General features: G+C 36.1%; 1 protein-coding gene across 2 annotated transcripts; it reads left to right on the top strand.

Moving 5' to 3' along the window:
• Nucleotides 1–2,198: 2,198 nt before the first annotated feature.
• Nucleotides 2,199–16,904, top strand: LOC103712060. 2 transcript variants are annotated; one of them, XM_008798445.3, is made up of 6 exons: nucleotides 2,199–2,626; nucleotides 4,108–4,178; nucleotides 9,562–10,358; nucleotides 11,423–11,543; nucleotides 16,013–16,338; nucleotides 16,429–16,904. In XM_008798445.3, exons 1-6 carry the CDS (start codon nucleotides 2,335–2,337, stop codon nucleotides 16,547–16,549), a joined length of 1,728 nt encoding a protein of 575 aa, XP_008796667.2. In that variant the 5' UTR covers nucleotides 2,199–2,334; the 3' UTR covers nucleotides 16,550–16,904. The 2 variants fall into 2 exon arrangements, with proteins under 2 accessions (XP_008796667.2, XP_008796666.2); XM_008798444.3 differs by having other exon boundaries at nucleotides 16,010–16,338.
• The last annotated feature ends 485 nt before the right edge of the window (nucleotides 16,905–17,389 follow it).

Here is a 17,389-nt window from a genome sequence, read left to right as displayed (position 1 = left end):
AATTCCTATTATACCCTTAATAAAAATTAAGTTTTTAATGCCTCTTTAATGCTTCTTTAATGCTGAATGGATTTTTTAGAAAAAAGTAAAAATTGAGTGGTTCCCGCCTTATTGGAAAGTAACTTTTCCATGTTTCTCATAGGAAAAACTTTTCCATGAAATGTGGGAATCATATTCCCATGGGAATACAACTTTTCCTTCTCTCTTCTTTGAAAACTTCAACCAAACAAGAAGCATCTTATTACTTTCCCGTTAACCACACTTTTCCCTCATTTTTTCCCGCAAATCAAACAAGCCCTTAGTTGATTGTACTCATATCAGATTAACGAGAGCGACTGTTTTACCTTAAAAAAAAAAAAAAACATACTCATTAGATAAATGGATCAACTAAGGGATCCAATTATGAGAGTCGAGAATTTGAGTCCGCTCGAGCTAGCTTGTTCCGACCCAATTGTATCCCAGTCGTGGAGAGTGAAAAAGTGATAAGCAATAAAATTTTAGTTTTAAAAAAGAAAAGATAAATAATGAGGAAATATTTAGACTGGTGAGCCAACATCTGTGCTTCGTTGGAATGCAGTTGTTTTAGTCTTCATATATAACGTTAGATGAGTAGTGATCTTGTAATCATCTATCCTCATTAGGAGATAAAAATTAGTATTAAATTACAAAAAGATAAGATATAAATTTAAACTTAAGATTGAACTTTTGACATCTAAAATGTATTATTAAAAATTAAAAAAATAAAGAAAAGTATTAATTATGCTAGCAATTAAAATAAAATGTGGAAAACAAATGAAGGCTCTCGAATAAATTAACCACCATCATATTTTAAAGAAAAGTACATATTTTATTGTAGAATGAGATAATATAAAAATAAAAATAATCAATACATAAATATTATAAAATCCCAAGTGCTAATTAAATGAACAATTAGATGCAAATATAACTGTTTTTTATAGTTCGGGCTTGGGTCTTGGTTAAGCTAGATACAGAATCAAGAAATAATATACAAATTATCATGAACCGAGAGAATTTAGAGAAGGATTTGGGTAAATTTTTGGCTTTTCAAAAATATAATCAAGTAACATCCGGTTAGAACTAACGATGCTATGTTAATATTGTTTCTCTTGATTAATATTAGATTTTATCGATATTATGGATAGTGTGTGTTTTAGTACGAATGTTACTTGATGTAGCATGTATTAGGACATCTAAACAATTAATAGTGCTTCACTTCCAATGTAAAATTCCTTAAAATATGTCATATAGGTTATAATTAGATCATCAAAATATGGAAATATACTGTTGTTATAGAAGTTGTAAATTGTTCTATAAACTATGAATTAGTTAGCTAAGTTAGTTATGTACTCAATAGTGGTTTCAAATTTTTGTTTGGTCAGTGATCTGTAAGCGCATTACTTGATTGATTTTAAACCAAGCTTAATTTAATATCTTATGACCAACCAATTATGAATTGTATTTGTAAAACTTCTAACTCGATCAATCCAAATGTAGTCACATTTCTACAAGATCTAGATTTTCTTTACAAGCTGGTGCCTCGCTTGAGTCAAAATTTCTGGAACAAAATAGCATGATACAACCAAGATTTTCTTGTGGCGATCTAAAATTTTGAAGTAGGATTCGATTTGAGTTTAATTAGTTGAATTAATCGGTGAACCAAGTCAAGCCAAGGTTGGGCATATTGCGATTGGGTTGGGCTTACTTGACCCTAACTTAAACCAACCTTAAGGTGCATCCAAGCATGCAGAGGCTTAAGTTCGAGAAGGAATAACATCAATCTTGTTCTCTTTGTTGATTTTTTTTAAAAGAGTGCTTGGTTGATAGTATTTATAAAAATACAAGGAAAGATGTGGATCTGAGTAAGAGAAATGGTTTTTTTTGTTCTTTTTCTGCTTTTATCTAAATTTTGAGATTCTATTTTCTGAATTTCGAGAGAATAGATAGATTGAAGCCTATACACATGACATCGACCGTTGGATCACATCTATGCACAGATCTGAAAGCACTCCGGAATCCCATTCACCGCCTACACATATCTTGAAGCGGCCATTGCGAGATCCAACGGTGATTCGCCCGAGGGAAGGTGAATCTTCTTTGGCGCGAAACATACAACCCCTGTCCATCGGGGCTCTTATAAGAAAGCCTCGGAGTCAAATAGGCGGCCTTCATAGGCGGCCCATAAGTTTTAATGTTTGTCATAACTCGCAACCTCTCTTCTTGCTCCGACGGCCCACAAATCCTGAATCTGATGTGAGGTAATAAGCTCCCTTGTCTCTCTTGTTCTTCTCACCCGAGCCTGCCTTGGATCCAGCGATGGCGGTGTTGCTGGGGGAGGACGGGCTGGGCTACGAGCTCGCGCGGAGGATGGAGCAGTGCGGGGCGTGGCGGGCGTGGCTCGGCGACGCCGCGTACGCCGCCTTCGCCCACTTCCTCACCTCCCCCGCCGCATGGGAGGCCTTCCTGACCGCTTCCCCCGCCGCCTCCAAAGCCCACCTCCATCTCCAGCTCCGAGCCCGCGCACTCCTCTATGACAAGGCCTCCATCGCTCTCTTCCTCCGCCCCTCCTCCTCCGGTGGCTTCTCTATTTCCAACCTCAACCCCAGCTGTAAGCGATCCCGTCTCCCTCCTTTCCCCTCATTCTAGGGTTTTCTTTACGTTCTCTATATCTCTCGTTTCGGATGTTTGTTTTCGAGTTTTCTCTCTGTCGATTTAATTCCTCTTTGTATTTCTCATGCATTCTTTGAGAGATTTTTCTTTTAACGGAATAATCAATTTTTTAATGCAACTGTGGATACAAAAAGTTAGAAGCTAGAATTGAATTAATTGGCAAGCTTAACAAGAGCACAACTGGATCAGAGTGGAACTGAAAATTGTTGGAATTTTGGGAGTCAGACTGCGTTTCTCCTGCAAATTGAGGGACTTTGCAGTTGATTCCGAGCTTTGATGTTTTGCATGTTACATTGAATAGCATGGTGACAGCATTATCTGGATTATGAAGCAGTTATTTGTTTATTATTGGTCTAGTGATATGTAGTAACTACTGACAGGAAATCAAGTAGAAATCCAAATACTATTGATGCCCAAACCAATTCCCCACGGGACATCCATCTCAAATAATAGCCACCGTTCCTGTTATACAAATGGCCATCATTCGAAATAATGATTGCATGGTTACCTTAATTGAATACCTGTTATCCGTATACAATGGAACATAAGGCCTCTGGAATTGTTATAATGGCAACCTAAACATAATCACGAAGCCTTGTCAGCACTCTTCAGTCTCTTTCGTTGTCAGTGATCTCTATCAAGGGATACTTTTGGTTTATCACAAGCTTCAAATATTTACTGGCAATCTTTGATTTATTCTTGGGGCAAATGCATTAAGTCATGGTGTCTTTTTTGCATGGAATTCTTTGGAATCAATAATCACCTGAGTTTTGCTGATTGAAAGTAAAAGAAGATTGTGCAGATCCACTTGAATTCTTGCCAAAGAATTTCCATCTAATCCTTACTATATTGTTTGAATTATGCATGCTGGCACTGGGCAACGTGGATTGCTAAGCTATATTAATGATTTGGTTCCCGATTTTTCTTTCTTGATAATGGTGATAATGGGGTAAGAGATACTTTCTTATGTCAAAATGGAAGTGAATTATTAGTCCAAAAGAAGGGCCAGGAGGATTAAAGGTGGCTGTCCATATGCTACCAGACAAGGACCCACTGTTGGCATTATAGCAGTAGAATTTTGTGATATTCTTTTAAAACACTAATACAGGTGATGAAGTTTCAAGGCATTTGTACAGTACTAGTGGTTGTTATCTTGACTTGGAGGAGTTTAACTTGTTGGGGAATTTTATTCTGCTTCACCTAGTTCTCAACAAGTTATGTTACAGCCTTAGTGTCATTTGTTATTGCATCCATTCATTTCCTGTACAATGCTGATTTTTAACTTTTTTTACACATTGTAATTCGATGAGTTGCTGCACCTGCTGGCATTCCTTATGTTAATCAGTGCTAATTTGTCTCTCAATTCAAGGCTTTCTTTTTTCTCTAATTTGCTATGCATTGACTTTTTGTTTCTTCCAGATCTGCAGTTGCATGGGGATGATATTTATTACTCATTGGAAGATGATCAGCAAGATGGAGTTCAACATCTAGTGTGTTTCAGTCTTCCTGATTCATCACTAGATAAATTTTTACTTAATGCAACTTATTTCATCAAATGCTATTCATTTATTACTTCAGCTAGTTCATCATTATCATTTCAACTAGTTTATCATCTTATATTTTCTTTAATTTATAAATATGAAGAGCGAAGGGCATAACTAATCATCTTTATTCTTTGAATCTGTAAAAAAAAAATGCCCCATTATTCATTCAATCATGCAAGGTTGATTAGTAGAACCCACCTGCATGGACAGCAGGTGTGTGACTAGGCCTTCTTGTTATTTAAATAATTATATAGCAGTCAAACATAGAATGCATAATTATATTTTCATATATAAATGCTTTTATGCATTATGTCTTTGTATACATGTATGAGTGAGTGTGTATGCATGCACACATGCATGTAAGGAAGCACAAAGTTTCTATATCTGACCACATTTTGAGGGCAAATCTAGTAAGGTCAAATATGATGATGGAGTACCCAAAATTAGATCCACATTCTTGAAGATGATCTATACTTGCAACATCTAAAATGTCTACATAAAAAAATCATGTATTTTAGTGACCCCGTGCATATGCATCAAGTTGTTCTAAAATTACTTTAAATGACATGATGCAATGTTGTTATGGTTGAAAGCACCCAGAACAGTTTTCCTTTTATGCAAAACATATTGGAAGTTTTTCTTCTTATTAACACATGGATACTCTAGAGTCATATATATTTTGTGAAGAAGCAACTGCAGCAGAAAATTTGATCTAATCCTGCATAAATATCTCATGCCAAACTCACCATTCATGTGCATATTTAAATGTCATTTATTGCATGTTCAAATAGAATTAATTTGTTATGTAAAACATGATGCTGAAGAGCAAGTCATTATTTTGAATTACGGTTTGACATTATTTTGAGGAGTAACCATTTTTTGACACCCTTTTCTTTCTGAAGGGGGATGCACGATTCCATGGATGCTTTTTAAATTACTTTGTTTCATTAAGATCTTAATGTGACTCTAAATACCCTTATGATAACTTTATTATAAAAGATGCAGGATGATTAGCAACTTGTGGTAAATTTTGTGAAAATTAGACCTTTATCATGAATAAATATATCAAAGTTATTTGGAGCTATTGCTGTGTATCTTTTAGGCTAATGTTCAATGCATTTTCTCTCTCTTAATTGCAATACTCTTGTAGTCAAAATTACTCTTTTAAAATGAAATATTTTAAAAAAGACATGTTTGAGTGTAATATATCATTTTTGTGTTCGATCACAATCTAACTTATAATAATCTAAATGCCTATGAGATTGTAGTTCTAGTATAGCAAAACTTATGTTAAAGATTTACTTCCCTCTATGATGTAATGCCTCAAACTCTTAAAACTCGTATAATCTAAGTTTAATCAAGAGGAAATGCTCCCCAACATTTAAAGAGTAAAGAATAATAAAAAAACACTAGACATGTAAATGCTGACTGCATAAGTTAGTTTTGGCTGAAACTTTGAACTTGACGGATTCTAGCCCGGACCAACCTGCTTTGGTTTCAATTTTGGAGTTTCTAGGAGAAGTTCAAACCCTGATTTAGATTATTGCAGAAATCTTCGAATGTAGGTTGTATTTGGTTGCGGAATAAATTTAGGGGGAATAAGAGAAAATTATCCGAATAAGTCAGGAGGAATAAGACTCTGTGGAATAACAGTTTTCTATGTTTGGTTGGATGTATAAGTTTGCACCTACTCTTTCATGACGTTGTTTGGTTGGAGGAATAAGTTGAGGAGATTACCGATGTTTTTTTCCCCTAGACAAAAGTACCCTTCCATCATTTGTAAAAATTTTGTGAAGTATGGAATGGTTGATTGTTGAAAATCTCAATAGCCTCGATTCCCTCCTGCACTGGCTTGGAGAAAAAAATTATTAAAGTGAAATAGAAGAGATTGTGTTTAGTGTTTTTATGCTGGAAATGAGATCCAGCAATCACTGCAACTACCTTTCCCCTGTCCCTCCCTTGCTCGTATGGCATCAAATCAATATAGTTCATATCTATACGTAAAAGAGATTAGTATCAAAAAACTAAACAGAAGAAAAATTTCATTTCCATAATAGAGTCATATTACATGCGGGTGAATCATAGAGCAATGGTAAGGTTGCTTCATTGTGACCTAGAGGTCATTGGTTCAAAATATAAAAATAGCCTCTATGCATGGCGGTAAGGCCGTGTGTATTTGACTTTCCCAGACCCTGCAATGTGGGGAGCTTCGCACAGTTAGCTGCCTTTTAGTAGAGTTATATTACATACGCAACATTGCTAATACATTTATTGTAACAAATACATATAACTTATGGCCCTTGGCAATGAAACATCTGCTGAGAAGCTTGTGCATTCCACATGTTGTAATACGCATGCACAACTTTAATGCTTATACTTGTTGATGACGGTTCGTCAATGAGTTGTCTCTATGTGATCGACTAGTCAACCCTACCAAAAAAAATGAGGTCGGTGATTGCTTATAGAATTATGCTAACATACATAATCTGGTAATGTTTCAATACAACACCATCTTGATATGCTCCATGTTGTGCTCCCTCACCAGCTCGACCTACCATGGCGTTTGACTAAACTAACATTGGCATTAGGTGATGGATGAGTAAAACGACCTTAGCATTGAAGACAAAGTCGGCATTATCATCTGGTTATATAAGTTGCACGCTCTGAATGGATTTCATTGCTTGGTGGAAACCATTACGTTGGACTGTCATCATCACCTCACATGAAGGTTGCAAATGATTGCCATTTGGCTTTCCAGGATTGCAACTCATTGTTTTGTAAACAACCCATGATCCTATATCTCAAAAGTTATAGTAAAATATTGCAAATCAAGAGAATCATCATCAGACAACATAACCCTAGTTCATGCCAATTGGTCAAGTCAGGCCTTGGCAATTTGGGGTCCTAGGAGGGGTAAATTGGAGACAAACCTAATTTTTGGCCTTTTTTTGCACCAAGTGGCTGCCCCATGAAAATAGCTACGAAAGCAAATTTAAAATCAAAACCATGAAAATCATTGAAAAATTTCAAACTATAAAAACTTCTTTACCATTGGTGCACAGGATGTATGCCCTGCCAAGTTTTGACTAGTGAATCATGGCAATGCCGGTTGCATGCCATGACAAGCATTGACTAGTGGATCATGGCAATGCCGGCTTCATGGCATACTTGGCAAAGCCCTCAAATGTCAATGTGTCATCATCAACTTATATGTGATGCAATGGTTGCCAATTGGCTGTCCACTTGTAATCTCAAAAAGTATAATTTAAGTAAAGGAACAAAAAAAAAAAAAAACATATCAATAGCTGTTCCGAAGAACTATATTATTACTAAAATCAGTTGCAAAAACAGCTCACTCCAATCACCAGAAATGGGGTGAGGAACATGCTTACATAATGACATCAAAATATGCATGATGGACAATCACATGAATGGAACAACTAAGAAGAACCACAACATTGGTGGAACCTACACAAGTCGGCCAACAATAAGATATGACACTTTGAAAATCATGATCAAATCCATGCAAAATGGGTAGAAAACAAATTAAAACCATGAAATCACTGAGAGGATCCATCCATAGCCTTCATGGACATTCTATCAAGCATATTGTGGGCATAGGAAGGTGCCCTTATCATGGGCATAGGAAAGTGATAAGCCCTTGCAGTAAAAATATAACCAAGCATCATCCATTCGAAGCTCTCACAAAACATATGTCAAGCACATTTTGGGCATAGATGGGTGTTTGCTTCTGCAGAGTCTCTCTCGCACTAAGGGAACGAGCGCGCCAGAGAATCTGTTAGCATAAGTTGGATGGTAGAGGTACGATATGTGTGTGGGCAGTGCCACCGACATTGGATTGGCAAAAAATAGCGATCGAAGAGAGGATAGAGAGTAGTGTAGGTCCATATATCTCGACCTTCAAGAACTTTCACCACTGTCCCACCATCATTCAAAGAAGATGGATCTAGCTAGGGATAGAGGTGTAGCACTAGGCTGTGGTAGTAGAGACTGTAAATTATAGCTAGTTCTGGGTGGAAACTACTGGTACAATAAGAACTAAGATAAAATAAAATATTTGATTTGGATTGTTGAAGGTTTTATTATAGGGTACAAATCCATTATTTATATTAAAATATAATAGCTACCTATTTTGATAGTTACTATCCATGTTTGGCCTTTACTTCTGGCAGTTCTAGTAATTGATGCCAGTTGTCCTCCCACTACACACGTCCGTTAGAGCAACCTAACCTTATACCACCTGCCAAACCAATAGTCACACTTAGTCAGCCAAAACTTTTATCACATCTTCGTTTACTTTATATTGGTGCCCTATTTGGCCCATTTCTATATATATTCAGCCTCTAGTGTGATTCCTCGGGTAGCTTCTATATGGCATCCAGTTGCCCTTAGCTTTTGGGATATTTCTGAAACCTGTTATCACTCTACCATGCGGCCAATTTGGCATGTGTCTCCTACGTGTTAGCTTGAGCACGAATATGGTGTAAATAGAGGGTGCCATTATTCAATAGTCTGAAATGCAGATCCATCAATAGAAGAACAAAAATTATGAGGAAATTAACCCAAGTAGTTCGATTGTCCATGAACGTTCATTACTTCTCATGGATCCTACCAACTCGAGAGTAGGGGATCCATACCTAAGGAAGACCAAGATAGGACTCATTCGAGTGGGAAGCAGGCACAATGCTCCTAGGCACTTGAGCAAGGTGGCCATGGGTGAGTCAAGCAGCTGGTGGTGGAAGGGAGTAAGGGTCAAGGAGCAATGCCCAAGAGATAGTCCACCCCCAATCTCAAAGAAGCTAGGCCAATAACCTGATTAGAGGGGTGGATCGGGTCATCACCAACCAGCATGGGCTCGCTGGCAGTCGGAAGATACCCGGTAGAGCCTAGGTTCCAGCGAGGGAGTACACTTGAGGGCAAGGGGGGTTTGGGAAAGTGAGAGAGGGTTCAAAGGAGAAGAGGGGCAGAATGGTAATCGGGAGGGATAAGAAGGCAGCCAATTTGGGCATCATAACAATTCGAACCCCCCCCTTCCTCCTTCAATTTTGGTTTTTGGATGGAATAGGACAGAATAAGTAGCTTATTCCATCCCAGATCTGCTATACAAACATAGCCATAAGAATGACAGAAAATTTGTATTTTAGCAAAGCAAATATTGCCTTTTCTTGTTTTTTAATCCTAGTACATATTTCTCTTTCTGCTACCCATTTGAGTCTATAAATCATCTGAAAATCGTAATTTGATTGTTTTTTTGGATTGTAATTTCTTCCAAAGGCAACATGGCTAACACCATTGTTGGGTGATGCAGGCACAAACTAGATCAGGATCAAGATACAGTGATCCTGAGAATCCAAATTCCTCCCAGAGGCGTAGGCATGAAGAGTGGTCTGATTCATGGTATAACCAATTTAGTGAAAGGCATAGATTAAGACATCACAGATTCCCATATGGCGAAAAGGAGTCACACAGACGAACATCTGAGGGAATGTCTGCATATGTCAAGCTTCGTGATTTACATAAAAGAAAGAGGAAAGCATTTAAGGAGGACAACTATGTTGGTGCTGGTGATCCTCTCTTGGAGAATGGGTCGTCCGTACATTCCAAAATTGTTTCAGATGTAATTAATTCAACTGATGAAGAAATTACATTCTTCCCAGAAATGATGTTTCCATCTAACTGTGTACCTGATACTGCACTCCTACTGACAAATGGAACGAAGGAGAATCAGAAAGTAGAAGTTTATGGGGTTCTTGATAATTTGCCTGCTGTAGTAAGCCGGAATCCAGCAATGATAGAAAGGTTTGGCATAATACCCGAGTATCATAAGATGGGAAGCAAATATAGAGGAAAAGATGGATCTGGAGGGGTGAGGAAGCCTCTTGGTCAAGAGCAAGCATCCCAGATGACTCACAAGGCAGTGGCTCGTTTGTTGGAAAGTATGGGTTTTGAAGGTGGGACTGAAGTCTCAATGGAAGTCCTCTCAGAAATTTTTAGTAGTCATATCTGTAAATTAGGCCGCATCTTGAAGCTTCTTAGTGATAGCTACAAAAAGCAATTCTCATCGATTGATCTCATTAAGATGTTTCTGCAAACTGCAGGATCCAGGTGAGTTGATTTCTTTGTATTATAGGTGTGCATATGTCTGTCTGTCTGTCAAGTACTTCAAGTGCATTTTCTAGGTAAACCTAGTCATTGTTTTCTTTTAGATAGATATTTAATGATATATTCAAAGTATGGAATAATAATATATTGCTTTCACAAGATGGTAGAAGAAAATAGATACGTCCAGAAAAGCAAGCTTGGTTCCTTCACAACTAAAATAGACCATTATCCAACTTGCCTCGCTGTTAGAACCATTCTCAGTATGACATTTTAATTTCTCCGTACATACTCTGGACATATGGACAAAAATTATTCTTGCTACTTTACTCTCTTGCATGACATAAAGTTTAAAACTGATTTCATATCAGTAGTTTTAAGTTGTAGTGTTTGGCCAGCTCTTATTTTTGTAAAGAGGAAAACATATTTAGTTTCTTCAAAGTGCGATGATAGAAATCCTACATCCAGAAACAATGTAGCAACATACTAGGCGCAATCTTCACTAACACAATAAGCCATATTATTAATGCCTATTCGTTGATGAGATTGTCTCGGTATAAGAATTTTCTCTGAAGTGGCTAACCAGATAGAAGCTTGAACTGGGGGTTGTGAGATTGGGTTCCAGCTAGTTAAATTACTAACAGCCCTCTTTAGCATCCAATGAGGGGCAAAGGAGTGAAGGACTGTCTTTCTTTAACCTTGTTTGAATGTTCTCAATGCTAGATAAGCTGCCATTATATTTCATGCCTGGTGCCATGGTTATTTTGGCCCTGGAAGCCAAGTAATGCTGGGGAATAGGTTTGTTCTCAAAATATTTTCCTTAACTAGCTTAGTGGCATAATATACTAATGCATTGGCAAAATTTAACCTCAAATGCACATGAAATGGGAAGTTTTGGTGAAGATGTACCCATGAATCACCTAGGGAGAACTGAATCAGAATAAAAGAACATTCCCTAAATTTATGAGATCTAAACAAGCCTTTTGTTATCCTGAGTTTAGCTTGTACTCCTTTTACAGAGTTACATTTGGTTCAGTTAGTTTCTAAATAATTTCCTTTTACTTTGGCAGTAATTTTGAGACCTTAATAGAAACTATGAAGGATGGTAACAAGGGCTTCACCCACCAAACACAACAACACGTTCGTGCACTCCAGCCACAACATCAGAATCCTCTCCTGCAGTCTCAACAAGTAAGAAAATACTTGTTACTTCACATTCTAATTAGTTGCAATATTTCTGAGACATGACCTCTGTTAGTAAGTAAACATATCATGCAAGTAGTGATATATAGTTGCTGCTTATTCGTCTCTATGTGAAAGAAAAATAAGTAATCTGGCTACCAATGTATATTTGGATTGAGTAAATTTTCAAGAGTTTGAGAAGAGTGGCAACTGCTGATGTCCATACATGTACATATTTACTTATATACACATACATAATTGCTTAATTACATATACATATACACACATACGTGTGTACGTACGTACATACATACATATAATGTGCACATGTATGTACATAAAATATATATGTATATATGAACCTGATTTTTAGTAATTCTACAATTACTTTTTTATTCTTTTAGAAGAGAATAGTCACCTTCAAAGAAGCTTTTGTCTGTCCATTTAAATGTTCTGAAGTTTTTGGTTTCATGCAACTGAATTTTTTCTCATCAAGCTGCTGAAATGATTGAAGTTATGGAGTATGATATCTTTAATATTGCTTTAGATTTGGAATGAACATTTGGGAACAGGATTCCAACTCTTTGATCATTGAAATGTTTATGAGCTCTGACTTTGTGTTTTACCAGCAATGACCAGATGCTTCTAAGAATTTTGTGATAAAACTTCCTTAGTTTATCTGTACATATGTTAAATGGTCCATAGAAAATATAAATTTACTAATTTCTATTTACATATGTAAGTATGTAACAGAACCTGTTCACAAGAAATAGTAAGTTCTCATATGGATATATGCTTACCATCATTTTGACATTATAAGAATTGCAGACGATAATCTGATTCGGCTGTATGATCAGGTAAGGTCCTCATTGAACACTCACAGAAAATGCAAATAAAGTCCAATAGATTGATGCTGTTATCTGTTCAACATGTCAAGGAACTCATTGAACACTTCAAATATTTGGCATCTGCGTACTAGCTTTACTGTTTTGAATCAAATGTTTAGCAGCTATTAATTGAAAAAGTGTAGTAGCTTTACTGTTTTAAATTTCATTAGCTATTAATCAAAATCTTGCAGATGAAGGGTTTTGAATGTGTAATTAAAAAAAAAAATCTTTAAGTGGATTTCATTAGTGTTCTATATCTTAATCTTGCCAATGTGTTAATTGAAACAATTACATGCCAACAAGAACACCAAGGCATGATAAATTTATGGAACATAAGACATGTAACCTGTGCCGTCATGCATCATGAGAGAATCTCTAACGAGCTATGTCTTATAATAAGCTAAAGATTGCTCTAAGTTGTGGTAGGTTGAAGTCAAAATGGAAACATCTCACCCCTTGATTTACTAGATGAACCATTTTGGGGGATTGCATTGTTACACAACTAGTTGGAAATTATCATTTTGTGCTCCTTAAATTAGTTTGTGGAAAGAGAGAAAAAAAAAAGAAAGATTAGATGTGGTGCATAGTTACAACAAAATGTTGACTTTGAACAAAAGCAAATAGAGCTTTACCTTTTTGCATTTGGATAAAGTGAAAATAGAAATAATAATCTGCTTGGTGACTATGTTTGTAAAATTATCCTTTTATTGTTTTTTAGAATAAAAGGCAAATCATTCATAATTTTGTGAGCAGTTCCTTTGTTAACTGGATACTCATGTCCAGATCTAAAAATCAATGCCAGATATATATTGAATTTGGATATGCGTCAGACACTCCGAATCTTATTTCTATGTCTCCTACACATCTTAGAAAAAATTATATTTACATTTTCCCATCATGTAACTAAAGTTTTCTCATTTTTGATTATGTGTTTTTATCCCTAACCCCCTGGCTCTGCCCCTGTTTACTGTATCTTAATGTTTCATTAATTCTAAGAAAAAAGAAAAAAATCCAAGCTAAGAGAGAAGAATCATATTAACACATAATGCTTTAAATAGTAAAGAAACTTGTAAAGAAATTCAAATCAAACAGGACACTAAGCATAAAAAATATTTTTGGTTAGTTTCAGCTGAAACTGCCAAAATTGGTTGAAACCTGCCAAAACTAGCCGAAATTGTGCGAGACCTAATTGGTCTCGGCTGAAACTTATCAATTTTGGCTGAAACTTTTCACCTTACTCCTTACCAATGGAACAAGATCTTTAAAAGCTGAGACATTGGTCATCTCAGTGGGTGACTGACATCCAAGATGAACTGAGATCTCGGATTATCTTCGCCAATATTGGAAGGTTCAAAACTTTGGAAAAGTCGAAACTTTCTGAGATCCCAGCTGATGTATGAAAACCAAGATGTTGAAATCTTGTCTGATATAGTAAATCCAAGAATTATAACTATTTTAGACATCGATTTTGAGATTTATTAACTAAAAAAAATTCAATCGAGGAAGTGAAGAAGTGATTGGAAAATATCGGCTGATACATCAATATCGTATTGGCTGATATCCCAGGATATATCAGTTTATAGTGACTGAGATAATCCAGGCCGAGATTTTCTTTATATCATATTGGCAAAAGGCTGATATTGATACACATAGCGATCGACCAAGATTAAAACGTTCCTGGAAAGCAAATATAACAACCTTTGATGTAGGGACTTGGAGAGGCAAATGGAAGGAGGCATAGTGAAGATGAAAGTGCAAGAGGTATCTCTGTAGTGCTTTAGAGATGGGGAAGATGGAAGAGCAAGACTAATCTTTGTAGTGCTTTAGAGATGGCATAGGCATTAATATAGAGAATTCTTTGTTGGTTATATGCTTTTGGCAGAGAAATTTTTGGGGCGTTCTCAGCATCTTATCATTTATTTACTCGCAATTCACCTGTTCTGGCTCATTAAAATCTCAAGTAGGTCTATTCAGTTTCTAAACCATAGCCTAGGCGACGGACTTGTTACAAATTCACTCAAATTATTCTTTGATTCAAGTACTTCATTTTCACCATTAGATTTTTGAACTGTTTCAATAAGTTAACATTTTAATGTATTTTGAGGTGTATGTTGTGAACATAAATGATTAAGTCCCCTTCAAGTTATATTATGATTTGTTATTATTTTTACTAAATTTTATAATAGAATAATTAAGTCTTCAAGTTATATTATAATTTGTTATACTTTAACTAAATTTATAATAAATGTAAGAGATGTAATAGCATATATTATTGGTGTTTTAGCCTAGTTGGAATCCATCGAGTTTCCTTAGTTGTCTATCTTGCTAGATATAGAACTCAGGTTGTGATTGTTGAATGAAAGCTCTTTTTGTAGTTAGTTGTTTAACTCTTAAACTTAAGTTTATTTTTTTAACGGATTTCCTATAGGAATCAGGTCTGTTGGCATTTCTAGCCCATATTCTTCTAAAGGCCTATCCTAATTTTAGTCTAAATTCCATCAGTGGGTCTGTTAGATTGCAAGAAGAAAAAAATGACCCATGGAGGTCTTTTTTTTACCTCCCACAGGATTTGGGCCGAGGGTGGTGTGTTTGTATGGGCCCTATCCAAATAGACTGCCCGCTTCATAAATCCAATAGGAAATCCAGCCCAATCCTGTTGGATTTTCCAAACAGGCTCTTAAGGTTTAGTCTAAAAGTTTCTCACTCATTAGCATATATGTGTCATACAAGGAAAAATTGCAAGAAAATATTTTATAGTGTATATATGTTTGTATAAATATGTAGATACATACATGTATGAATTGTAGTTACATATTTTCTGCTCGCGTGAAAAAGGGACTGCCGGAAAAGAGACGGCAGGGTTACCGTCGAAGGTAAGGACTACGTGTATATTAAGTGTGCCTTTATGTGTTTGTACCTATGTTTATATATACAAACTATTGTTATCTTTTGAAGATATACATTTATATGTAGTACACATTTGTATGTATGTATATAATGTACATATAGTTACATTTATATATGTATGCACATACGAATCTTTGTGTATATGTATGTATATAGGAACAATGGTCCAAGTGAGGCTCACCTGGGCATTCACTGGCTTATTTGTTTCCCAGGCAGTAATGAAGGAGCCTAGGTGACCGGACCTGACAATTATGCTCTTGAAGCTGCACTAGAGAATTGAAATATTCAATTCTTAATGTAATCATTCTTTACTTGCTACTTAATTGATCTGGCTCATCAAAATCTTTAGTAGGCATGGTGAGTTTCTAAACCAAAAGCTAAAGAATTCAAGTATTCAATTGCTGTTGTAGGCAAAAATCTCATATCTATATTTTTTTATTTTGCACCAAGTGATCTCATTTGTTCAGTTCGGAGAACATATTGATACTCAAATCTAACTCCATCCGAGCAAAACATCGTTTACATAAGGTTTTTTGAACTAATAATCCATATGGATTAAAGTGATCGACTTTATTCTATGAATGCTTATTTTTATTTTTCTTAATGTAATCTATGTGATGATTGTTCATTATTTTGCATGGTAATATGTCAAAACTAATGTCTTAAATGATACATGACCAGCAGATCCAAAGACAATTGCATCCCCAAATGAATATGCTTCACCCCCAGATATTTCAGCAGCAGCAGCAGCAGCAGCAGCAATGGGATAGATTACGCCAACGCCAAATATCCACTCCTCGTGGTTCTGTAATGATTATGGACAAAGATCAGCCAATGGTAGATGTCAAGATTGAAAACATGTTGGAATCGTCAATAGACAACCCATTCAGCACACTCAATAAACATCAACTGCAGTTAAGACACCAGCAGGCGATGGCTAATCACCTTCTTCAATCAGGCCAGCAGTTCAAACAACTACCGTCTGTCCAAATTCCTCAGCTTCAAGCACAGTATGGAATCTGTTTATGAGATATATAAAGTATTTTGCCTTTGGTCTTTCGAATGTCTAATAGAGCATCAAATGTCTTCAATTGATGCAGGAATGCTTATAACATGAGAACACCACCAGTAAAAGTAGAAGCCTTCAATGAATTGATGGGTGGGGATTCAACATTAAAGCATGAGCCGGAGCATAATAAACTGACTTCTCCCCCTAAATAGAGTTTCATACTTCCCTGGACCAATGTACAGATGTTAGGTGGTTATGTTAGGGATTTATGGCATATTTTTGTTTGTTTATGTTTATGATCAGTATGAAATTCTTCATTCATGGTTCATTAGTGTTAACATGTGCTGCCAGCGTGAGGATATTTCAGCATCTTTATTAGCAGTCTTTGTAGATGCATGCATCAGGGCATGCTTGCACGTACGATCTTTTCTTGACATCTATGTACGTGTTATGTTATGGAGCGAAAACAGAGACTGTTATCTGATGTTTCAGAGCAGTTAAAAAAATTAGTATGACATCATTTCCATGCAACTAGCTCTGGCTTAGCAAAAATAAAAAGGGTATACATTTTTCTGTGTACAAAGATGAACTGAGATATTTGTTTTTGAAACGTGGTAATTATATAGGCATGCGTGGAAATATCTATCTTGCTGTGTTTCCTCGGACGCACATGCACACTGGCTGATAGATTCAATTTATAATTAATTTTTTGAAAAAGGTTTATTAGATAAATTGAATTTGATTGATCATCACCCAGTTTCTAACTTACGACACCAGCCTTTGGGCTTATATATACGTAAGATCTCTGGTTAAGATTATGGTTATTTAATTATATTATGTACATAAGATTTCTAATTGATTAAATTAGATTTTGGTTATTAGATACATTAACTTTGATTGATGTAACACGAGCCTTTGGGGCTTGGTACCAAGGACCCCACCCTGCAAACAGGCTCATAAGACCTTGCACTGGCTTGTGAGTGCATACCCTTACATTAGGAGTACGCTCTCTTTTCTAAATGAAACATAAGCAGCACCAAAATCATGGGTTG

Source organism: Phoenix dactylifera, unplaced genomic scaffold, assembly GCF_009389715.1.
Source record: "Phoenix dactylifera cultivar Barhee BC4 unplaced genomic scaffold, palm_55x_up_171113_PBpolish2nd_filt_p 000204F, whole genome shotgun sequence".
NCBI lineage: Eukaryota > Viridiplantae > Streptophyta > Magnoliopsida > Arecales > Arecaceae > Phoenix > Phoenix dactylifera.
The sequence above is the reverse complement of the archived record's forward strand: the minus strand, read 5'-3'. Positions and strand labels throughout refer to the sequence as shown.